Below are 25,995 nucleotides of genomic sequence, written 5' to 3' on the forward strand. Positions count from 1 at the left end.
AAAGGAAGTGGTTGAATTTGTATTTGGTTATCTGTATGAAAGTCCCTACTGCCACAGATCGCACAGCTGTGAACGTACTAAGGCAAACTTTCAAAGAGGAAACGGGCACCAATTCAGTTGCAGTCAATGTTTTTTCCTGTTGAAAATAAACTGTTCCTTCATGAAACAGATGATTTTCGCTGTCAAGATCTGTACCAACCAAGTTGATAATACAAATAGATACTGTAATAAAGCTTGCAGACCAACCGAGAGCAGTGTTCATTTTGGCACTCTTTTTTAGATTTAGTCTGGTCTGTCATTTTGACTAATATATAACAAAGTCACATTTGTCATTTGAATACAAATTGTCTAGTTCTTGTCAAAAGGAAAAAAAGTGGGCCATTTTAGTCAACTAAATTCCCTTTAGTCATATCACATTTTTATTTACTTATAAACCTATAGTTAATATAAATCTCTGACTTCCATGTGCACAAACATACATAGCCTTATGTCAGGTCTACTCCTGCTCCCCGACACTCGCCGTCGGCAGTTTACTAATCACTGGCTCTGACAACCGTCATTACGCACACCTGGCACTATCCTTACGTGCACCTGCGCCTCATTATGAGACTCCCGGACTCCATCACTTCACTGATGACCTCCCCTATATCTGTCACTCCCTCAGGTTCATTCCCCAGACAGTATTGGTTGTGTTTCATGTCCAGACAATACGCTTGTTTTGTATCGTTCGATGTTCATTGCCTTAAAGTCACCAACTGCCCCTGTTTCTCGACTCCCAACGTATCCGTTATACCTTGTCCTAAAACTTTTCTGTATAACATCCTATTGCATGACTTTCTTCCCCACAGCCAAGTTGGCAGAGGAACACATTACTCTGCAGCAGATAAAGATATAAAAAACACCTTGACAGGGCTCCGGAATAACTGTTTCTCCAGTGCCACCAATTTTCAGTGGCAACAGCCCATGATTTAGTCGCACCATTTGTTTTCTGCAGCTTCATGCAATACTTTAAAAAAAAAATCATTAACTTTATACATTTACAGTGCTTTAGACTACTGAGATGGATGTGCTAATCAAGAAACCAGTTTCATCTAACATGTCCAAGCAGGAATACATGATTCAAGATATTTTGATGTGCAACCAAATCCAGTGATTGTCGTGGATTGAGAATAGGGTATTGTTATATTTTATGTTTACATTTTTTGTTCAATAGATGAATTTGCCTACATCTTTATGTGCACTAATAACAGGCATATTTTGGGGCTTATTCACCACGAGGAAGTGAAATCTCAAAACAGCTAGATCGCTAACACTAAAATACCCACTACTAGCAGTCATGTATTAATCTAACAGTAAATGTCCTAAAAAGAGAGCTGCTGTGATGAGCAAGCCACTTGATGTGCTCTCCAGCAGAGAGAAAAGACTTGATTGTATAACATTTCAAAATGTTTCTCTAGCAACTATTTTACAACCAAGATATTTGATATGGCTTTCAGATACGAAGTCTGCAAAGTTATTATTTTTTTWAAACTTTGCAGCCATATCAAATATCTTGGTTGTAAAATAGTTGTTATTGAGTTCAATATTAAGAGTTGACAAATCGAAAGTATACCCACAGAAAGCTGAGAACAGTTGCTTCCAAAGCTATGCATTTCCTGCTATTGGATTTTGAAATGTTATACAATCATAATCTTTTCTCTCTGCTGGAGAGCACATCAAGTGGCTTGCTCATCACAGCAGTAGGCCCAGGTGCTGGGCAGACACGTTCATTACAGGAATCATGAGGATAATGCACTTTACTGTTTGACCAAAYCATGGTTTTGGGGGAAACTTGAGTGAGGCGACCTTGTAATGAATGATCTCCCACTGAAATGTTGCAAAAACTTTTGTTTTAACAGGTTTAACATGGTCTGGCATCAGGCTTCGACACACCATAACTTAATACAGATGTAGCAAACAAGGACCTTTAATAGACACAAATTCATAGGACAGCATGGAGTACATGAGAGACTTAGTAGGGAGCCTATGCAACTCAACCTGAACAGGCCTATAAGAACAAACAAACTGTGGTATAAGGAGCAGGCTATGATAAAATGTTATACTAACATGTGACTGCACTGCAAATAAGAGCTTAGCCCAATAAATAGCAGTTCTACAAAACATGCAAATTCCCTGCAAACAGGAACCAAATACACACGGTCAAAAGACCCACACGTGATAAAGTAATATAGATCCCAGCCCACTAAGCTACAAAGTCTGCAGTCACCTTTCTGCTTGCCCCTCACAACCCACGCTGTATTTTAAAAGGCTAAAGACCAAATGGGACAGACATTACATTGAACATTTGAACACTTCACTTCTCCAGCTGATGAGACCCCTCCATGAGGTCTGAGTATGTGCATCCCTGTTGAGCCGGCCAGCATGGCAAGCTGTAGACAGTGTATCCATGGTGCACTGAATTATCTACAATGGACTAAACAGGATCAACAGCTAGGATACACTAGGATTCAGGTTAATCACTGAATGCAGAAAACCACAATAGGGTAGAGAAATGCCGTAACCTATGCTCGGGTTTAGCCTGATTAAATACATTGAATAGAAGGGTGCGCTGCAACTCACTAACGCAGGGGATAGGGCTATCCATCCTAGAAACCCCACTATCTTACCTGGTTCCCCAAATTCCCCCTCAATACCTCGCTTCGTCGGCAGCCACAATACACAGCAGCGAATGACAACCTCCCACCATTAGTGAGTGCAAACCGGTTAATTGCGAGGGCTACGAAACCCCATGTCCATCAGAGAACCAGCTCCCCCACAACCCCTTGCCTGCTTTCTCGGCTCTGACTTATAACGACATTTCCAGAGTCTTCCTGCAGAGTTGGCAAGCACACACAGGCGCGAGCAATTAGTTCATGATTCGGTGACGTTGTTACTTGCAAACTGTAATCACAGTTTCTTCAGATTAATATCGCTAAATACTGTGGTGTAGTGTTCATAATCTCCCTCCCCTCCTTTCTTTCCGTTGCTTTCCTGTTCTTCTTTCTTCTCCCTCCTCTTTCCATTCCTGTCCCCTTTCATTACCCTCTTTTCCTCTCCTTTTCCTCGTCTCCCTTAATCTTTCTCACTCCTTTATCCTCCTAACCTACTCTGTCCTGAATCGCCACCCTCACACTCCTCCATTCCTCTGCTCTCTCTACCCTGCTCTCCAGAACATGTCCCTGGAGCAGAACTTTGCGGAAGCCCAGTCCTTGTTCAACATGGGTGTGGCAGGGTACCATGCTCAGATCTCCAGCTTGACGTTGGCCATTGAGGCTTTCATTGAGTGATAGGTAGCTTTTTGGTAGCACAAAAAAAATGAGACCCAAATGGGTATTACACAACAGTAAAAAAAAAATACTATAATTTTTTGGGGTAATATATATATATATATAACACAAAGGGAATTACCCATCTTAGAAACACTTTCTAGTGCTCTCAAATCATATATCAACCTTTAAAATTGATGTGGACCCACTCGACTGGCTAATTTATTTATCAAGAAATGTTAACTAATCCATTGTGGAGATGGCCCAGTCAGACCAACTGACGGATGGTTTATCAGTAGCGCCGGGGGACTTTCCGGACCACATGAGCTGACCTGTTTTCACAAGTTGGCCCGTAGGGGGCAGGAGTCCTGGGAAGTGTAGGGTTGACATAGCCCTCACTCACATTCACATTTCCATCCTGCAGGCTGGGCCTCTCCCTTACCTTCTGCCCAGGCTAGATACAAAAGCACGTTTCCACACGTAGAGGGAGCATCAGGGTAGGAGAATGGTTGCCTCGCTGATTCGGAAAACTGTCTAGCCATACTTTCTCTGAACTATTTAATAGCTATTTTGTCTTTTTTAACAAATATCTCATTGACAAATGTACATTTTGAACTGAAGAAACTGTCTGGCTTATATGATCATGTACTCTTAACTTCAACCTGGTACAGCCAGAGGAGGCTAGGCCTCCCCTTTTGAGTCTGGCTCCTCTCAAGGTTTCTTCCTTTTAAGGATTTTTTCCATTCCACAGTGATTATTCTTGCTCTTTGGGGGTCTAGACAGGGTTACTGTTAAGCATTTTGTGTATTAAGTGCAGAAGCAAAAAGCTTTGTAAAATAACATTGATTCATTTCACGTATTTTATGGGTGAAGAGGTCTGGGTATGCAGAACCGATGATATTGGTTACACATTTATCTTCAGTAAAAAGTTGTGAATATGGCTAAGCAAATTATCTCCCTTGCTATCTCTTCTGTGCTCTTTCTTTATCCCCACACCCCATTTTCCTTTCATATCTCTCTTTCTCTAGTAGGAGGAGGGGGTTTTCAAGTTAAAGATATCAGGTCAGTCAGTCATTTTGATATGGTATCTTGACTTCAATGTGTCATAACATGTTATGCAATGCTGACACCATTAAACATATACATTATACTTCTGCATGTTATCATGTCAGGCTATTAGTCAATATAAAATAAATGCATAGATATGCATGTATATAATGTGAACTGAATACACATGCAGCTCAAAGACCTACCAGCTCTCACAGTCTCATGTCAGAATTAGCTGTTCATCCATGTTTCTCAAACATCACATTTAGAAGTATTTAAGGTTACGTTTAGGCATTAACTCTTAATCTTTAAGGTTAGGGTTAAGTTCAGGCATTAACTCCAAATTCTTAAGATCAGGCATTAACTCCAAATGGTTAAGGTAAGGTAAGGCTTACCTTAAGGTAAGGTAAGGCTGAAGGCTTAAAACAAAAACAACCAATCCAGCGATAGAAAGTTGTTTTTGAACTTGCAACCTTTGGAATCAGAGGCAGTTGCTTACACCCATCCGCCATCCCTGTCCACAACGCCCTAGCAAAACCGAAACCTACTTGAAGGTAACAGCTTTCACAGGTTCCACGTCATCTCCCGAGGTCCTCAGACATGGATGGACATCGCATACTGACTTGTATCATGGGTGACCTGGCTGTAAAAGACAGCGTTCTAGAGCAGTGCTTCCCCATAATTTTCCATGCAGTCTTGTGCTAAATGTACTTATTAAACCCTACTTATTAACGCACTTCTTCCACCTAGAACACATAGAGCCCTCGCTGATTTCAGAACTCACATCCGCAGATGAATCTGAATTTACCTGATTCCACCAGGGTACCTCTGGACCGGTGGATGTTCAGATACTAAAGTGAGTCTTTTAACCAAACCCTCTAGCTTCTCTGTCAATGTATGCCCAATTTTTAGACTTGCATCTTAGATCTGGCCCTCTGTTCATTTATGTGTGCTTATGTGTTAATGCTGTTACATTATAAAGTTTTGCAGATGTTATTATTATTTTCAATACATTTTTTAAAACTCATCCTTTCATATGTGGATGTGTGAGTGAGTGTCAGTGCACTCCTCATTCTACTGTGTTTCGATTTGAAATTTGAGTTGCGTAATTGTTGTTTGTGAGTAGGATAGGATAGGGGAGGAGCATGTAAGAATGTTAGTGTGTGCTTCTCTCTGTCACCTCTACCCTGTTCCTCAAATATCGTTGCTTTTGCGGTCTGCTCTTGGCATGCAAGGCCCCAGAGAAAGCACACCGCACAATGTTCTAGACAGTACAGCCACTGGTAAACAAGTTGAGAGAGAGAACGTCACAACCAAACCCACCTGCAACTGCTGTGAAACTTTGTCACGCTATGCAGGACTGACTGTTGCCACGACAACCCTGTTGTATGTGGGGTTTCCATTTATATGAGGTTTAGATATTTTTTGTTTGTTGTTGCACTGATTCAAATCATGCATATTTATTTATGAAGTATCAGTTGAGAACCTGTAGCTGTACTGGATGTTTTAGCAAACAATTAGCTAACGATAGTGGTAGCGTATTGTAGGTAAGTATTGGGTTTACAGTACATGATTTTCAGTATATACTTACATTTGTATCAAGTTATAGTAATAAGGACACTTAAGTTTTAGTAGTGTTACCAAAATTACAAACTTCAAAATATGTTTGAGTACTGCAAGGAAGCATTAGGAAAGCTAAACTAGCTATTGAAAAAGTGAGGAATTAAACAAATTGAGCTTTGGCTTGTAAAAATCTAGGCAGCTACTGTATGTCCTCCGTAGGCTTAGAGCTGCCAATATAATTCTAAAGACACGTGTAGAGCCTGCAAGCACCACATTGCCCTACATGCTGCTAGGTACTAACCACTTCTTATTTTAGGCTACTAGCTTTGGCCACGGTTTCTCCTCTTGTTCTTCACTTTCTGTGTGCAACTGCGTGGGTACTAGGTCGAAATAGCATTTTGTGACATTGGTTTCTGAGGTGTGCATTGAGTACATTGCATTCCTTTGATATGAAATCCAAATCCAAAATTAGACCTAATTGGTCAGATAAATAACAACTATAGTGCCTTCAGAAAGTCTTCATACCCCTTGACTTATTCCACATTTTGTTGTGTTACTGGATTACATTTTTTAAAATGTCATTCATCTACACTCAATACCACATAATGAAAAAGTGAAAACATGTTTTTCGAAATGTTTGCAAATGTATAGAAAATAAAATACAGAAATATCTAATTTACATAACTATTCACACCCCTGAGTCAATACAAGTTAGAATCACCTTTGGCAGCGATTACAGTTGTGTGTCTTTCTGGGTAAGTCTCAAAGTGCTTTCCACACCTGGATTGTGCAATATTTGCCCATTCTTTTCAAAATTCTTCAAGCTCTGTCAAATTGGTTGTTGATCATTGCGAGACAAACATTTTCAGGTCTTGCCATAGATTTTCAAGCAGATTTAAGTCAATTATAACTCGGCCACTCAGGAACATTCAATGTCTTCTTGGCAAGTAACTCCGATGTATATTCAGCCTTGTGATTTAGGTTATTGTCCTGCTGAAAGGTGAACCAACCTCCCAGTGTCTGGTGGAAAGCAGACTGAACCAGGTTTTCCTCTAGGATTTTACCTACACTTAGCTCTGTTCCATTTATTTTTTATCCTGAAAATCTCCCCAGTCCTTAACGATTACAAGCATACCAATAACATGATGCAGCCACCACTATGCTTAAAAATATGGAGAGTGGTGCTCATTACTGTGTTGTATTGGAATTGCCACAAACTTAACACTTAGTATTCAGGACAAAATGTTAATTGCTTTGCCACATTCTTTGCATTATTACTTTAGTGCCTTGTTGCAAACAGGATTGATGTTTTGGAATAATTTTTTTCTGTACAGGTTTCCTTCTTTTTACTCTGTCAATTACATTAGTATTGTGGAGTAACTACAATGTTGTTGATCCATCCTCAGTTTTATCTTATCACTGCCATTAAACTCTGTAACTGTTTAAAGGCACCATGAAATCCCTGAGCGGTTTCCTTCATCTCTGGCAACTGAGTTAGGAAGGATGCCTGTATCTTTGTAGTGACCGGGTGTGTAATTATATCAAAGAGATATTTAATGTCTGCTTTTTTTTTACCCATCCAATAGGTGCCCTTCTTCGCACGGCATTGGAATTCACTGTTCGACTGAGGGAACTTACAATTATCTGTATGTGTGGGGTCATGTTAAACACTATTATTGCACACACAGTTAGTCCATGCAAGTTATTATGTGACTTGTTAAGATCATTTTTACTGCTGAACTTATTTAGGCTTGCCATAACATAGGGGTTGAATACTTATTGACAAGACATTTCAGCTTTTTCTTTTTTATTAATTTGTAAACATTTCTAAAAGCATAATTCCACTTTTACATTATGGGATATTGTTTGTAGGCCAGTGACAAAAATCTACATTTAATACATTTTAAATTCAGGCWGTAACACAACAAAACGTGAAAAAAGTCAAAGGGTGTGAATACTTTCTGAAGGCACTGTATCAGTTTAAGCTAAATCAAAAACATACTGTACGATTGGTACACTCTCCTGCTAACTCTAACCACACCAGATGTGTGCACGTGTGTGCCATGTCCTCTGTGAACGTAAACACTTCCTCTTTTGTGCTCTATTATTCTCTGAATGTAAACAGATGCCTAACTATAGCTATGGCTCTAAATATCCACTGTCCGATGAAGTCCACAAAGCATATTGCATGTAACAAATAGATAATATATATATATATTTTTAACCTTTATTTAACTAGGCAAGTCAGTTAAGAACATATACTTATTTACAAATGACGGCCTACCAAAAGGCAAAAGGCCTCCTGCGGGGACGGGGGCTGGGATTAAAAATATAGGACAAAACATGCAACACCACAACACTACATAAAGAGAGACCTAAGACAACAACATAGCATGACAACAACACAGCATGGTCGCGACACCACGTGACAACAACATGGCAGCAACACAGCACAAACATTATTGGGCACAGACAACGGCACAAAGGCAAGAAGGTAGAGACAACAATACATCATGCGAAGCAACCACAACTGTCAGTAAGTGTCCATGATTGAGTCTTTGAATGAAGAGATTGAGATAAAACTGTCCGGTTTGAGTGTATTTTTTTGCAGCTTGTTCCAGTCGCTAGCTGCAGCTAACTGAAAAGAGTGACCCAGGGATGTGGGTGCTTTGGGGACCTTTAACAGAATGTGACTGGCAGAATGGGTGTTGTATGTGAAGGATGAGGGCTGCAGTAGGTATCTTCGATAGGGGGGAGTGAGGCCTAAGAGGGTTTTATAAATAAGCATCAACCAATGGGTCTTGCGATGGGTATACAGAGATTACCAGTTTACTGAGGAGTATAGAGTGCAGTGATGGTGTCCTATAAGTAGCATTGTTGTCAAATCTGATGGCCGAATGGTAAAGAACATCTAGTCGCTCGAGAGCACCCTTACCTTCCGAACTATAAATTACGTCTCCATAATCTAGCATGGGTAGGATGGTCATCTGAATCAGGGTTAGTTTGGCAGCTGGGGTGAAAGAGGAGCGATTACGACAGAGGAAACCAAGTCTAGATTTAACCTTAGCCTGCAGCTTTGATATGTGCTGAGAGAAGGACAGTGTACCGTCTAGCCATACTCCCAAGTACTTGTATGAGGTGACTACCTCAAGCTCTAAACCCTCAGAGGTAGTAATCACACCTGTGGGGTGAGGGGTATTCTTCTTACCAAACCACATGACCTTTGTTTTGGAAGTGTTCAGAACAAGGTTAAGGGCAGAGAAAGCTTGTTGGACACAACATCTGGGGAGGGGCCAGCTGAGTATACGTGACCTACGCGTGGTCAAGCAAAATCATGTTTCAGACATTCAGACTACTAAACAACTATTGATTTAGAACAACGGAGAGTTATGACAAGTCGGAAAGAAAACAGGCGCTGCCTCTACTATTCCAGAACCATTTCACCTTCAACATTTCAAGATCATCAAATCACCTACGCTTAGTCTAATGCAGTGACAACTAAATTATCCCCAAAACAATTTAGTCCAACCAACATAAGCGAAATATGATTTGGCTGTCCATGGTTCTGATTTTGTGCGCGCGTGCGTTTTATGCAAGTAGAAAAAACATGTTGACTCACCTTACTTGTAGAGAAACGCCAATGCCATCCTCCTCTCTTTCATGTTGACAAAATGGTCTATGACTCCTTCATACAGTACGCTTTTAGTTTTTGTTGTCCTAGACTACCTGGCTGAAATGCTTACTCGCTAATCTAACTTCCTTTCATGGGCAACGATGCGCCAGGCCAGCTAGTTAAGTTATTCTGAAAATAATAATGGGCAAATATTTCACAGTCCAAGTTACAGGCACACAAATACCATACCCCCAAGACATGCTAACCTCTCACCATACAATTAACAGGGGAGGTTATCAAATGTATGCCTCTGTAACTTTCTCATTTCGTCATTATTCATGATTAATTCAGGATTATCAGAAGTGTTTAGAAACATATTCTATTCTTATTTGCAACAAAAGTGACTCAATACATTATTTACTATTTTGATTGGGCACAAAATAATCTGAAACACAACCAAAACAAACATTAAAAAAATTCAACAAGTTTGTAGAGTCACAAGTTTGATGTCAGCATTACATGCTAGGAATATGGGACCAAATACACAACATTTGATTACTTTAATTACACACACGTGAATTTCCTAACTAATATTTTTGGTCACCTGAAATGGGGGGGGACTACTATGTACAAAAAGTGCACTAATTTCTAAACAGTTCACCAGACATGGATGAACATGCTGACAGTCTGCACTTTAACCTCATAGTCTTTGTATACTTCCAAATACAAAGTTCTGGAGTGCAGATCCAAAACAACAACAAACAAATTCACTGTCCCAATACTTTTTCTGTGCATTCAGGAAGCAAAACATTTTGTTAGGTTCCAGCCTTATTCGAAAATGGATTACATAAAAACATTTCCTCGTCAATCTACACACATTGCCACATAATGAAAAAGTGAAAACAGGTTTTTAGAAATGTTTGCAAATGTATTAAACATAAAAAACTGAAATACCACTTTACCATAAGTATTCAGACCTTTTACTCAGTACTTTGTTGAAGCACCTTTGGCAGCAATTACAGCCCCGAGTCTCCTTGGGTATGATGCTATAAGCTTGGCACATCTATATTTGGGGAGTTTCTCCCATTCCTCTCTGCAGATCCTCTCAAGCTCTGTCAGGTTGGATGGGGATCGTTGCTGCACAGCTATTTTCAGGTCTCTCCAGAGATGTTTGATCGGGTTCAGGTCCAGCTCTGGCTGGGCCACTCAAGGACATTCAGAGAATTGTCCCGAAGCCAATTCTGTGTTGTCTTGGCTGTGTGCTTAGGTTTGTTGTCCTGTTGGAAGGTGAACCTTTGCCCCAGTCTGAGGTCCTGAGCGCTCTGGAGCAGGTTTCAATCAAGGATCTCTCTGTACTTTGCTCCATTCAGCTTTGCCTCGATCCTAACTAATCTCCCAGTCCCTGCCACTGAAAAACATCCCCACAGCATGATGCTGCCACCACCATGCTTCACCGTAGGGATGGTGCCAGGTTTCCACCAGACGTGAAGCTTGCCATTCTGCTGCAACTGCCTGCTGCTCTTCACAGACCTCATAGTCACCAGACCTGAGCCCTAGGACCATGCCTCAGGACTACCTGGCCTGATGACTCCTTGCTGTCCCCAGTCCACCTTTCCGTGCTGCTGCTCCAGTTTCAACTGTTCTGCCTGCGGCTATGGAACCCTGACCTGTTCACCAGACGTGCTACCTGTCCCAGACCTGCTGTTTTCAACTCTCTAGAGACAGCAGAATGAATGATCGGCTATGAAAAGCCAACTGACATTTACTTGTGAGGTGCTGACCTGTTGCACCCTCGACAACCACTGTGATTATTATTTTTTGACCCTGCTGGTCATCCTTGAACATTTGAACATCTTGTCCATGTTCTGTTATAATCTACACTCGGCACAGCCAGAAGAGGACTGGCCACCCCTCATAGCCTGCTTCCTCTCTAGGTTTCTTCCTAGGTTCTGGCCTTTCTAGGGAGTTTTTCCAAGCCACTGTGCTTCTACACCTGCATTGCTTGCTGTTTGGGGTTTTAGGCTGGGTTTCTGTACAGCATTTTGTGACATCAGCTGATGTAAGAATGGCTTCATAAATACATTTGATTGATTCAAGTCAAATATATACATTTTGGTTTCATCAGACCAGAGAATCTTGTTTCTCATGGTCTGAGAGTCTCTACGTGCTTTTTGGAAAACTCCAAGCGAGCTATCGTGTCTTTTACTGAAGAGTGGCTTCAGTCTGGCCACTACCATAAAGGCCTGATTTGGTGGAGGGCTGCAGAGATGGTTGTCTTTCTGGAAGGTTCTCCCATCTCCACAGAGGAACTCTAGAGCTCTGTCAGAGTGACCACCGGGTTCTTGGTCACCTCCCTGTCCAAGACCCTTCTCCCTCGATTGCTCAGTTTGGCCGGGCGGCCAGCTCTAGGTAGAGTCTTGGTGGTTCCAAACTTTTTCCATTTAAGAATGATGGAGGCCACTGTGTTCTTGGGACCCTCAATGCTGCAGACATTTTTTGGTAACCTTCCCCAGATCTGTGCCTCAACACAATCATGTCTCGGAGCTCTACTGACAATTCCTTCGACCTCATGGCTTGTATAGCCAAGTGTGTGCCTTTCCAAATCATGTCTAATCAATTGAATTTACCACAGGTGGACTTCAATCAAGTTGTAGAAACATCTCAAGGATGATCAATGGAAACAGGATGCACCAGAGCTAAATTTAAAGTCTCATAGCAAAGGGTCTGAAGACTTATGTAAATAAGGTATCACTGTTTTCTGTAATGGGTGTTATTTACTGTTTACCCATTTACTGTTCATAGACTACAGCTCAGCATTCAACACCATAGTACCCTCCAAGCTCATCATCAAGCTGGAGGCCCTGGATCTCAACCCCGCCCTGTGCAATTGGGTCCTGGACGGGCCGCTCCCAGGTGGTGAAGGTAGGAAAGAACATCTTCGCTGACCCTCAACACTGGGGCCCCACAAGGGTGCGTGCTTAGCCCCCTCCTGTACTCCCTGTTCACCCACGACTGCGTGGCCATGCACGCCTCCAACTCCATCATTTAGTTTGTAGACGACACAACGGTAGTGGGCTTGATTACCAACGACGAGACGGCCTACAGGGAGGAGGTGAGGGCACTTGGAGTGTGGTGTCAGGAAAACAACCTCTCACTCAACGTCAACAAAACAAAGCAGATGATCGTGGACTTCAGGAAACAGCAGAGGGAGCATCCCCATATCCACATCGACGGGACAGCAGTGGAGAAGGTGGAAAGTTTTAAGTTCCTCAGCATACACATCACAGACAAATTGAAATGGTCCACTCACACAGACAGTGTGGCGAAGAAGGCGCAAAAGAAGGCGCTCCTCAACATCAGGAGGCTGAAGAAATGTGGCTTGTCACACAAAACCCTGACAAACTTTTACAGATGCACAATCGAGAGCATCCTGTCAGGCTGTATCACAGCCTGGTACGGCAACTGCACCGCCCTCAGAGGGTGGTGCGGTCTGCACAACGCATCACCGGGTGCAAACTACCTGCCCTCCATGACACCTACACCCATGACACCTACACCCGATGTCACAGGAAGGCCAAAAAGATCATCAAGGACATCAACCACCCGAGCCACTGCCTGTTCACACCGCTACCATCCAGAAGGCGAGGTCAGTACAGTTGGGACCGAGAGACTGAAAAACAGTTTCTATCTCAAGGCCGTCAGACTGCTAAATAGCGATCACTAACTCAGAGAGGCTGCTGCATACATTGAGACCCAATCCCTGGCCACTTTAATAAATGGATCACTAGTCACTTTATACAATGCACTCTAAATAATGCACACTTTAATAATGTTTACATATCTTACATTACTCATATCACATGTATATACTGTATTTTATACCATCTATTGCACCTTGCCTATGCCGCTCGGCCATCGCTCATTCATATACTTACATGTACATATTCTCATTCACCCATTTAGATTTGTATGTATTACTTCCAAAGTTTGCTGAATTGTTCGATTACTTCTTAGATATTACTGCACTGTCGGAACTAGAAGCACAAGCATTTTTCTACACTCACATTAACATCTGCAAACCATGTGTATTTGTCAAATAAAATGTTATTTTATTTGGTTAGGAGATCTTATACATTTTGATCTATGAAATATCTTCATCAGCTAACGTCACTATTTTGTGAATTTTGAAGCATTTATGTAATCAAAACAAGCACATAAAAGCTTCATTATTCAAAAGGTCATGTTAACTGACTGATATTATCGCATACAATATCATTTTTTAAATAATATCTCCCAAGCCTGTGTTAACCTCTGACCTTATTTTTGGCGTTTATCCTAAAACCCCATTCTTTCCCCACTCATTTCACCCATAGTAATGGCTGAACGAACTAGAGGTGACTCATTTCTGGTGAGCTCTATGGAGATCTGAGAGAAACTGAGAGAAACCCATTGCATGTGTAATACATTTTTTTTGTTAACAAATTCTGTAAACAAATTAAAACTAATCCACAGACATCATTTGACTTGCAAATGCAGATTTGACTGGTTCTAATGCGAAAGTGTTGTGTTGAAATGATTGGATACCTACACTTCGCAATGCTTTTATTTATAACTTTGGAAAGGTGCTTTTGTTTTTATCTACACATCGTGAAGTTTGTTTGAAAATGAGAGATCATTTACTCACAGATCTTAATCCATATTTACACATTTTGGATTTATCAAAATGTTTTACAAATACAAGTCAAGAGGTGTTTGTGTGTGGATAGTCAATTAAATTTGTTCTTTGTGTTTTTTGTTTACGGATCATGGTACAAGCTATACTCTATCTATTTACATGCAGTCAGGCCTTAGACACAAAAATAGGGAAGTAGTAACCCACAATACTATCGTGCTTGACACAATCTGCAATTCTCATACCACACAGACGTCTGTCTCTCTATTTATGTTCCAAAATGTTGTTTATGATTGAGGTTGCTCTAAAGTTCAATAAGGTGAAGCCCTTGTAACGGAATAACCTGATTTTAACGCAATGGCGCGTAAGAGTGGTGGGTTTAAGAAAAACTAATACTAAAAAAAAGAGCAGCAATGGTAGCACCAGCAGATTTATTACAAATTAAACAGATTGAATTAACATAAACAAACATATACATTTTCAAACTTTATGAATTACAATCTGTGTGGGGTTTACAATCTTAGTAGTTGCCAGAAATAAATGTCTGTTTTGCTGCATGTGTAGCAGTGTGGAAAAAGCTGCTGTGGAGTTTGTGTAAGAATTAGAATGGGTTCCATGTTTGAAATGGAATTGGTCCTAATTGAGTTGATTGCTAACTGCCGTGTCTAATTAACAGTTGTGCTGCACCCTTTCAAAAAGGGTGTTCCCTCAGCACCACAGGGCCCGGTTTCCCAAAAGCATCTCAAGGCTAAGGTCCTCATTAGAACCATAGTAGGAACATCAGTAGATCTCTGAGCTGTTACCCAAAACCATTGTTAATAAAGTTGTAGTTGAAAATCAGAATTGTTAGCTGCTTTTTTTGCCCTTCCATGTCCCTTAATACACAGATATATGCTGAGCATAACATCCTGATTCTATCTGTCTCTCTATGACCACCATTTAACTTCAGGACAAAGTTGTCAAGAAACACAAAGTTGACTATCTTTGCAATTGCTAAAACAAGCAAATTATGAAAAAGATGCTTTAAATGAAAACCGAGAACCGCGTTAAAAGATACAGTATATACCATATTGATATTAAATATTAAATAAATGACTTATTTTTCTAATTGTAGGCTACTGTCTAATTTTTGCCTCTAACACATCATGAAATGTACTACAACATGTGCCAAATCTGTGATTTTAGTGCGTTATTATAGGGCAAGCATTCAAATATGCCACCTCAATATTTGCAGTCATATAGTCGATAATCTCTCTAGGAGCTGATCCATCATCAGTATTGTACAATGATTATAGTGTTAAGGTAAGATTTGAATGGAGAAAGCTGATCCGAGAGCAGCGCTGCCTTCCTTACGATCGACACGTGCGCCAACGACACACATGGTGAACATTCTGTCTACGTGTTGTTCTGGGAAACGCATGTGGCGTCTTCRGACGTGATAGGAACAATGCATTGTTAAAACACTTGCTGACGTTTAAGATGTTGAAGTTATCTCAAAGTTCTCTTTTAATCTGCAGTCTAGTTTCTGTGCTTTGCTAGTTATTGTCTGTTTGGATGGTGTGTGAGGTTGGAGTCCATTTGGATTGGCTTATTGTACTTTTAAACTGTATTGTTCCTGTGTGTTTCCCGAAGGGGTTAGCTACTGCAGTCTCTACTGTGTGTGTTCCTTGGTACCAAGCTTGTTGGTTTGCTGTGATCACAGAGCTACTAATTATGATTTGTTTATTATAGTTTGGAGTGTGATGATTACGTCTATATTAGTGTCACATCCTGACCTTAGAGATCCTTTTTATGTCTCTGTCTTGGTTGGTCAGGGCGTGAGTTTGGGTGGGCATTCTATGTCTGGTGTTCTATGTTGTCCTTGTGTTGTATTTCTGTGTGTTTGGCCTGGTATGGTTCTCAATCAGAGGCAGCTGTCATTCATTGTCTCTGATTGAGAATCATATTTAGGTAGCCTGTTCCCACCTGTGTTTGTGGGTGGTTGTTTCCTGTTTAGTGTTTGTGGCACCTTTCAGGACTGTTTGTTTGTCGTGTTTGTTGTTTTGTTTAGTGTTGCATATTTTATTAAATGATATGAACACTTACCACGCTGCACCTTGGTCCTTCTCTCCTTCCACCAACGAGAATTGCTACAATGAGAAGTGAAACTACATTTGTGTGTGAGAATTACGACTCATATTATTGAGTGTATCTGCATGTAACCTGCACTTGTTTACTACCGGGGATATGTGCAATAGAACTGTTGAGAACATTCTACTCCTGACTGTAATATCCATTACATGGGTTGGTCCCATCCCCTTGCCTTAAACTGTATTTTAATTGAGTCAAATAAAGATTACTCAATTTTTTTATAATCCTGTGTCGTGGACTTCCATAACAGTACTCAGTTCAGGTCTCTATTTACAATGCCCTATACCAGATCCTGTGGGTGATCCACATGCTCCTCTGCCACATGTGTATCTGACTCTAAGCTTACATCATCCTGTGGTCAACTCGAAACAGCTTCCTGTAAAGAAATGTCACGTTTTCCCTCCACATCGTCTTTGAACACGATCAAGACTCAAAATATCTGCGACTGTATTGGGAGCTAATGGTTTATCAGTGGTGTGTATTCATGGAGGGCAAGAAAGCCAGGCTTCCTCAAAACCTTAAAAAAAAAAAAGAAATTCGTCTCTGTGTTTCATAATTTCCCTTCAATTCTCAAGAGGCTGAATGTATCTCACTGGAGAAAGCATATGAGCAAGCGAAACACCGACCCTCTGTCTCTATATGGGTAGCCAACGTAGGCCTCTCTGATGCTGTCTGGTCAAAAAGAGTATGACATTGTTGCTACCCGAAGCATTGAATGCAAGGGAAGCCAGCGAGCATTTGGACTCCCTTGATTAAAAATAAATAAATAAAATGAATAGCCAATCAGCGTTGAGCTAAACTGAGTTAGCTCAACCGTGAATGGTTCTTGCACCAAAAATAAAATAAAAAACTGTCAAGGGAAGCAAGTTTGGATGTAGCTTCAAACCAATCACATCGAGAGCACAACATCAAATGACAGAAAATACTTGAATTGTTGCATCTCGTAGTATTGTTGTCCTCTGGTGACTAGCTAGCTAGCTAAATTTGTAAGATTCCTAAATTAGTCATGGATGGAGATAGGGATTTGGACTTGTGGGTTTTACTTAATTCTCAGTATTGGCCAATGATAATAACGGCGATTCTGATCCAACCATAAATTCATACTTTGTGCCCCTGGCCTGAGAGGATGGAAGTTCAGTACATAGCTAGATGTAGTCGACTAAAGTTAAGCTATGTTAAGATGTTGGGGATCATGGCTAGAAAGCAATTTTCAAGTCTTGCCATAGATTTTCAAACAGATTTAAGTCAAAACTGTAACTTGGTCACTCAGGAACAACTCCAGTGTAGATTTGGCCTCGTGTTCAATTTGTAAGTCGCTCTGGATAAGAGCGTCTGCTAAATGACTTAAATGTAAATGTGTTGTAGGTTATTGTCCTGCTAAAAGGTGAATTCCTCTCTCAGCATCTGGTGTAAAGCAGACTGAAGCAGGTTTTTCTCTAGGATTTTGCCTGCACTTAGCTCCATCCTGTTTCTTTTTACCCTGAATAATTCCCCAGTATTTGTCGATGCCAAGCATACCCATACCATGATGCAGCCTCCACCATGCTTGAAAATAAGGAGGCAGTTAATCAGTGATGTGTTGGAGTTTCCCCAAACATAAGGCTTTGCATTTAGGCCAAAAAGTGTATTCCTTTGCTGTGTTCTTTTTTCAGTATTACTTTAGTGCATTGTTGCATTCAATATATGGATATGTGTATTCTTTTCACTCTGTCATTTAGGTCAGTATTATGTAGTCATTACAATGGTCCCTCCCCAGTTTTCTACCATCGCAGACATTGACCTGTATATATATATATATATATTGTATGTATGTATATTGTATTGTATTGATCTGTAGCTGTTTTAAAATCACCAATGGCCTCATGGTAACGTCCCTGAGCAATTGCATTCATGTCCTGCAGCTCAGTTCAGAAGGACGACTGTATCTTTAATGTGTCTGAGTGGTGTAATGTATAATCCACAGCATAATTATTAACTTCATCATGCTTAAAGAGATATTCACTGTCTGATTTGTTATTGTTACCCATCTACCAATCACTGCCCTTCTTCATGAGGTTTTCGAAAAGCACCCTGGTCTTTGTAGTTTAGTGTGTGCTTGAAATTCAATACTTGACTGAGGGACCCTACAGATGTTGTATGTATGAGTCCATGTAACATATTATGTAATTTGTTAAGCCACATTTTACTCCTGAACTAATTTAGGCTTGCCTGAACAAACTGGCTGAGTACTTATGCAACCACTATATTATAGTTGTGAATTTTTTATTAATCAAAACATCTAAAATTAAATGAATTCCACTGACATTACCGAGTATTTATTTTCCTCTCTAGGTTTCTTCCTAGGTTTTGGCCTTTCTAGGGAGTTTTTCCTAGCCACCGTGCTTCTACACCTGCATTGCTTGCTGTTTGGGGTTTTAGGCTGGGTTTCTGTACAGCACTTCGAGATATTAGCTGATGTACGAAGGGCTATATAAATAAATTTGATTTGATTTGATGATTCTCAAACACTTACATATCATCCCACACAAACATGTACATAGGGGAACAATCCTAATAGTGTGTGTGTGTATCTGTGTTTGTTTGGGGCGTGAGCAGCAAGAGCCTCATGTCGATGGGAGAGCCCACCTGCACTCGGCTGGCAAGGTGCCTAAACAGGAACAGGATATGACATCACACAGGGAGAAAGAGATGGCAGGAGTAGTGGTGCCCTGTATGTCCCTGGTTTCTCTGGTTACTGTAAAAGCACGTCGTGATAACTGCTGGTGTTAAAAAAGGGCTTAGTAATTTGATTGTATAAGTAGAAGTGATGTCCTCTTAACCATCAGGTAGGAAGTAGCAGTGGCTGGGATGTCCTCCGTCCTCTTCACCCTAAAAACCTCCACTCCCACCGTCTGCTGTCTGCACCCCAGCTCCTTTCTGACTACAGATAGACCGCACGTAAACCACACAGCACAGACTTAAACCACTGACATACACATGCAGCCACACACAGACACACTCACATTTGTGGAGGTTGAGATGTGTGTGTCCTGGTCAAAGGATCTAGAAGGTTGTTTCCAGGACGTTCTTCCTAAAAGGGAGCAGGTTAGAACCCTCACACACTAACCCCTTCAGAGAGGACAGAGGGTAAGACACAGTCTGCCTCAGTCTGGCTTCTCACCCCCCACACACGCACAGTCCTATTCACTTTATCTTCAGCCTTCGCCATAAGTTCTACATAACACTAAAGAAATAGCATGCTAGATGTTTTAAACAGTCATGTTTGTGTCAGCTTATGGCATCTGGCTTTACAGTGTCGGTGCAAAAGATGTTGCCTAGCTAAGTTATTGGTTAGCAATATGCCTCGTCAGTTTGCTGGTGTAAACACTGATTTGTGTCACTACAGTGGTTATAGGCTCTATTATCATTATAAGCAGTCCCTTATGATGAAGAGTTCAAGCAAAGTTTTAAAATATATCTTATTACAGTGTAGGGCACACACACACACTTCTGTCTAATTTCCATGAAGTTATACTGCTTATCCCGCCCACGTCTGTGTTTCTCAATATGTCTTCTCTCAAATGATGTGCAGATGCACTTGATATGACAGCTGAAATATCACTAGTTGTTAATTAACACAGTACAGCGGCCTAAAAGGCGAGTCAAGGCAAGCATGAAAGTGTCGACTCTCCATATTCTGGCGGGGGCATCCAGGGATGGGATGTTATTACTATACTAGACATTTTGAAATGACTGTTCATACACTTTTAGAACCTAAAATAACCCGAACTCTTAGAACCTCCTCTATCTACAACCTAAATGGGTTATTCGGCTGTCCCCATAGGAGAATCCTTTGAAGAACCATTTTGGGTTCCATGTAGAATGGCACTGGAGGGGATGGCTGCTGTTTTACTGGCTCCTAACCAATTGTGCTATTTTGTGTGTTTTTTCACATTGTTTGTAACTTATTTTGTACATAATGTTGATGCTAATGTCTCTTATGACCAAAAATAACTTCTGGATATCAGAACAGCGATTAATCACCTCAAACTGGATGAAGACAAGGCCCAAATCCCCATCATTCGCTTGAAGAAAAGAAGGAGATACAGAGGGCGCAGATCAGGTTGCCTTGTGAGAATTAGTCGGCGAGTGGGTAACCCGCCTCTACCATCCGTTCTACTGGCCAACGCGCAATCGCTGGAGAATAAACTGGATGAGCTCCGTTCGAGACTATCCTACCAACGGGACATTAAAAACTGTAATATCTTATGCTTCACCGAGTCGTGGCTGAACGACAACACGGATAATATACAGTTGGCTGGGTTTTCCGTGCATCGCAGGACAGAACAGCTATGTCTGGTAAGACGAGGGGTGGGAGTGTGTGTCTATTTGTCAATAACAGCTGGTGCTCAATGTCTAATATTAAGGTAGTCTTGAGGTATTTCTTGCCTGAGTAACTCATGATAAGCTGTAGACCAGACTATCTAACAAGAGAGTTCCAACTATATTTTTCGTAGCCGTCTATTTACCACCACAAACTGACGCTGACACTAAGACCGCACTCAACAAGCTGTATAAGGTCATAAGCAAACAAGAAAATGCTCATCCAGGAGCAGCGCTCCTAGTGGCCTGGGACTTTAATGCAGGCAAACTAAAATCCGTTTTACCTCATTTCTACCATCATGTCATAGGCTTTATGTCACATGTGCAACCAGAGGGGAAAAAAACTCTAGACCAAACTCTACTCCACACAGAGATGCGTATCACCAAGCTCTTCCTCGCCCCCCATTTGGCAAATCTGACCATAAGGTCTACCTGGTCTACCTGTTGTATTCGGCGCATGTGACAAATACATTTGATGTAGAACCCGTTCCACAGAGGGTTCATACCAAAAATAGTTCTGTGTGTACAGCTGAATAACCCTTTTGGAACCCTTTTTTCTAAACGTTTTCAAAACGTAACACATGTCATAACGGTTTTGGACCACGCATACAACGCAAATGTTGCTAGGTTTTGGCCTTTCTAGGGAGTTTTTCCTAGCCACCGTGCTTCTACACCTGCATTGCTTGCTATTTTAGGCTGGGTTTCTGTACAGCACTTTGAGATATCAGCTGATGTAAGAAGGGCTACATAAATACATTTGATTTGATCTTATCTTGTCTTCAATTCATCTGATTGCTTACGACTCAATCTTCATATGATAGCATGCCTGACACTGTGTCACTCTTGAACTGAGGGTGTTATGCAGAGTAAAAAAACAAAGGTACAGTAACACTTTGAGCTGTTTTTAACTTGGCGGCATTTGTTTTGAGTGTATCACCTTACCTTATCTGCTCCAGTGTCAACCCGGCGCCTCTACTTACCAAGCCAACGTTTGACAAGCAGAGACAGACTAAAATCTACATGAATATAATACACAATAACATACCGTATATAATTAGGATTTAAGCGATAGAACAATAGGTTTCTACCCCCACCCATGTTGCAGCCTTATGTTACAGGGTTGGTTTTCATCCTTCCCTCTAATCAGGGACTTGATTCAGCCCGCGACACCAGGGTAGTGGACTCGCTAGCCAAGGCGAGTGGACCATCATCTCAATCAATTACAGTAATATTAGGAAATGGTAACCACAACATTATGCCATGGTGCCTGAAGTAACAAACCTAAGTAAATGTGTGCAGTATAGGCCTTCACTCCTCAGAGGAGGTTAGAGGATAATTATGTGTGTGGTGAGTGTGCGTATATGCGTGTGTGCCCTCAGCAAAAATCATAATGCATGATGCATATGCTTAATCTACAGTCAAGAAGTCTAAAACACATTGCAATAGCATTTTTGATTGTCACATGGGAGATTTCAAAGCGAAATCTCTGAACCAAAATCGAAATATAAGTACACCACTGAGCAATTTACTGTAAATCAGTATGTGAACAAAGGTGTCTTGATAGCTTTCAGAGGGCAGAAGAGAATTCTGCTGAGAATAGAAAAAGTCATTTCCTATGACTCATCCATTGTATACAGGAGGGGTACATTCACAATTTCATAAATGACTAATATCCCTGAGAAGTTTAAATCAGTCTTTATGCATGCTGCAAGTTTGCACTGGCAAGAGGGGCAAAACACCCAAATTAATACTATAGAATATCACTCTGCTTTGCATACTGATTTCACGCGCGTCACTTGTGGTTCAACTGAATTCTTCAAAAGCCTCTGCAGAACAGACTGTTGCCAGACAGTTCCCTAAAGCAATTAGCGACCAACAAGCATTTTAAATTCAAGCGCCTGAATGACATCTCACTCGCAATAGCAGAGAACGACAGTAAGTCTTTTTGTCTGAAAAGCTGGTCTCATGCAGTGTTCTAACATGTATCAATAACACCATGTATTACTATAAAGTAAGCGCTTTATAGTGTTGTAATATTTCTGTCTCACTTTGTTTCTTTACATCATGCTCAGAAATAGATTAGCCACAGACAGGAGTGTGTTTGATATTTAGATACTTCACTGTCCTTCGCTTATTTCTGAATGATGTGCAATCAAAATGATCAAAATGCTAAGCGAGGACAGTTCTAAATGTCATGACACATTGTTTTGTGGTATTTCCGTCAGATTGACTGCAAGTGATAAGAAATGATAAAACAAGGAGGATGTGTTCTTGCCTAACAACGTGCAATGATATGCAAGTCTAGAGAAAATATAGAATTTGTGAAGCATTGACTATCTACAAGCAGGAGACTGTGAGAAACGGAGCATACATTTCTATGTAGGCCTGCCAATATTACACAATGACATATGTTGAATAGCTGTGTATTATTTCCCTGACTATGTTATTTTCCTCTTCCTTCTCTTTCAGATGTCAATTATAGGTGACTTGGTGACTTCACCAATGGAGGTAAACAACTTATACATTTTTTACTACAATTTTTTWAACAATTTGTGTAAAAGATTGTGTGTGTGTTATATTTGTATGAAATAGCAATTTTTCACATCAAATTTGTTTTATTTTAATTCTTAACTGTTTCAAGTGATAAATTACATACATATATATTATTTTTTTGTCGCTCTTATGAAATAAAATATTGGAGACCCCTGGTCTATATACTGTGTTTTCAGCTCGTATCATTTACTCGCACAATTGGTCCACATGTCCAACAAGCTACAGTATGCTGTCCTGTCTCATTCACAGGTGTATGACTATGACTCCAGCTTCACCCCAACGGCTGGTGAGGACAATCTGGAAGACTTTATGTGTGACAAAGCTCCCATCAGGGCATTCCGAGGCCAGTACGAACCGCCTCTCTACTGGACCATCATCATCCTGGGCGGCCTGGGCAACCTGACCGTGGTTTGGATCTACCTGCACTTCCGCCAGCGTCTCAAGACCATGACCGATGTCTACCTGTTGAACCTAGCTGTGGCCGACCTCTTCTTCCTGGGCACTCTGCCCCTCTGGGCCGTGGAGGCCACCCAGGGATGGAGCTTCGGCTCGGGCATCTGCAAGGTCACCTTGGCCCTCTACAAGATCAACTTCTTCAGCAGCATGCTGCTGCTCACCTGCATCAGCGTTGATCGCTACGTGGTCATCGTCCAGACCACCATGGCCCAGAACTCCAAGAGACAGCGCCTGAGCTGCAGCAAGTTGGTGTGCGCCTGCGTCTGGCTACTGGCCATGGCGTTGGCCCTGCCTGAGTTCATGTTCGCCAACGTCAAGGAGCTGGAGGGCCGGGGCTACTGCACCATGGTCTACTGGAGCAACCAGGACAACTGCACCAAGATCCTGGTCCTGGSGCTTCAGATCTGCATGGGCTTCTGCCTGCCCCTGCTGGTCATGGTGTTCTGCTATGCCGGCATCATCCGCACCCTTCTCAAAACCCGCAGCTTCCAGAAACACAAGGCGTTGCGCGTGATCCTGGTGGTGGTGGCTGTGTTTGTCCTCTCCCAGTTGCCGTACAACAGCGTGCTGGTGATGGAGGCCACCCAGGCGGCCAACAGCACTGAGACAGACTGCAGTGCGGCAAAGCGGTTCGACGTGGTCGGCCAGGTGCTGAAGAGCCTGTCTTACACGCACGCCTGCCTCAATCCCTTCCTGTATGTGTTTGTGGGGGTACGTTTCCGCAGAGATATCCTCAAGCTTCTCCGCATCTACCACTGCTGGCCGGCCAAGGGGAAACTCAGCAAGATCCAGGGAGGCCCCGGGCGCTCCTCAGTCATGTCCGACACGGACACCACACAAGCACTCTCGCTTTGAACGCACGGTCATAGTACAACCTTTCACTTGCGACCAGAAGTCCCTCATAATAATTGAGGTCTGTACAAACGTGTTTGCGTACATGCGCTCTATTCCATGATGCAGAGGTTGTAGTGTTTTTTCCCCCCGGTTGCCCACTCTTGCATTAGACTTTGACTTCTTTGGTTATCGGACCATTGCTGAGGCTGTGACATGGGGAAGGAAGAGGTCCCTTTCTGAGAGCTGGGGGAATGTCGACAAAGACCTCTTGGCTCTTGGGTACATTGCTAGAAGCGTTGGTTATGATGAGACTTTTCTTTGGCTGGTCCAAAGACCTTCTCATTTTTCCTAGTGACTTCTCAATTTTGCTGGATGGACATTCACAGTCTGGTTGGGGGTTTATGTTTGACGATGCCAGGGATTGGAAAAGAGCTATCCATGACAACATTGGTCCGGTACTGGTCTATTGTATTTGCAGTGGTCTATAATGTTCTGCCAATTCAGCCATGTTGTTTTCGTGTCTTGTTTTGCATTTGTTTAGAAAGCAGAGAGATGGGAAAGAGAAGACACCTCTTTTCTTTGCAATTTGTGACAGCATGGGCAGCGCCATTGTGGACTATCTCCATTTTAAAGTTTATTAGCAGTTTGTAAACATACGTAAAAGGTGCGTATGCATCACCTACTGTGCTGGATTGTGTAGTCTGAAAACGTGCAAAGCGCTGCCACTTTTTGGCAAGTGTACCCTCTACCAGTCTCTATGTTATGGATATTATTTGTATCAATTTCTTTGTCAGGAGCATATCAATGAACTGATCAATTCTTTGAAATACTTTCTAAGTAGGAAAGACCATATTTGTGATGAGTATGTTTAGCATTCACAGTGAAAGTGAAATTGTCATAAACAAAAAGTTGTATAAAATGCCTAGGATTGAGACTGCCCTGTTCACAATGACAATTCTCAACATAATCATTGTAAATAAACCCATGTCTTTAAAAAAATGTTGGTCACTGTTATTGTGTCTCATAAATGTGAATTAAGAAATAAACATCTATAGTCACTCACAAATGCACAAATACATGGACTCGTGCACAGACACACTTCCCACCAACAGATTGTTTTGTTGCTGTCATTGACTCCATCTAGTGGCCAAATAGGGAAGCAGCAACCTGGTTTTCCAACAGACTTGTCTAATCCATGTATGCGCAATCTTTTCCCTCCCCACGATTTATTTCCTATGAGATGAAGAAAAACACGTGTTGCTCAAAATGAGTCATAGCTTGATTGAGCCAAATGTGTTTTGGCTAATTGATCAAATTATCAAAATGATTTCATACCCAAAACTGTGCTTAGTTTTCCATCTGAAGGAGTGACCTATCAACAATCAATCCCATTCTCTCAGCCTGCTGTACTTTTGTACACAAGGGGGCACTCCAAAGCTTCCAAGTACTAAGACGGACAA

General features: G+C 41.5%; 1 protein-coding gene and 1 pseudogene across 1 annotated transcript; both read left to right on the forward strand.

Moving 5' to 3' along the window:
- LOC111956934 (thread biopolymer filament subunit gamma-like) overlaps window positions 1–3,326 on the forward strand; it is a 39,324-nt pseudogene extending 35,998 nt beyond the window's left edge.
- Window positions 3,327–22,538: 19,212 nt separating this feature from the next.
- On the forward strand, window positions 22,539–25,068 carry ccr9a (chemokine (C-C motif) receptor 9a). The gene is made up of 3 exons (XM_023976707.2): window positions 22,539–22,627; window positions 23,162–23,200; window positions 23,495–25,068. Exons 2-3 carry the CDS (start codon window positions 23,162–23,164, stop codon window positions 24,554–24,556), a joined length of 1,101 nt encoding a protein of 366 aa, XP_023832475.1. The 5' UTR covers window positions 22,539–22,627; the 3' UTR covers window positions 24,557–25,068.
- Window positions 25,069–25,995: the final 927 nt, after the last annotated feature.

Source organism: Salvelinus sp. IW2-2015, linkage group LG32, assembly GCF_002910315.2.
Source record: "Salvelinus sp. IW2-2015 linkage group LG32, ASM291031v2, whole genome shotgun sequence".
NCBI lineage: Eukaryota > Metazoa > Chordata > Actinopteri > Salmoniformes > Salmonidae > Salvelinus > Salvelinus sp. IW2-2015.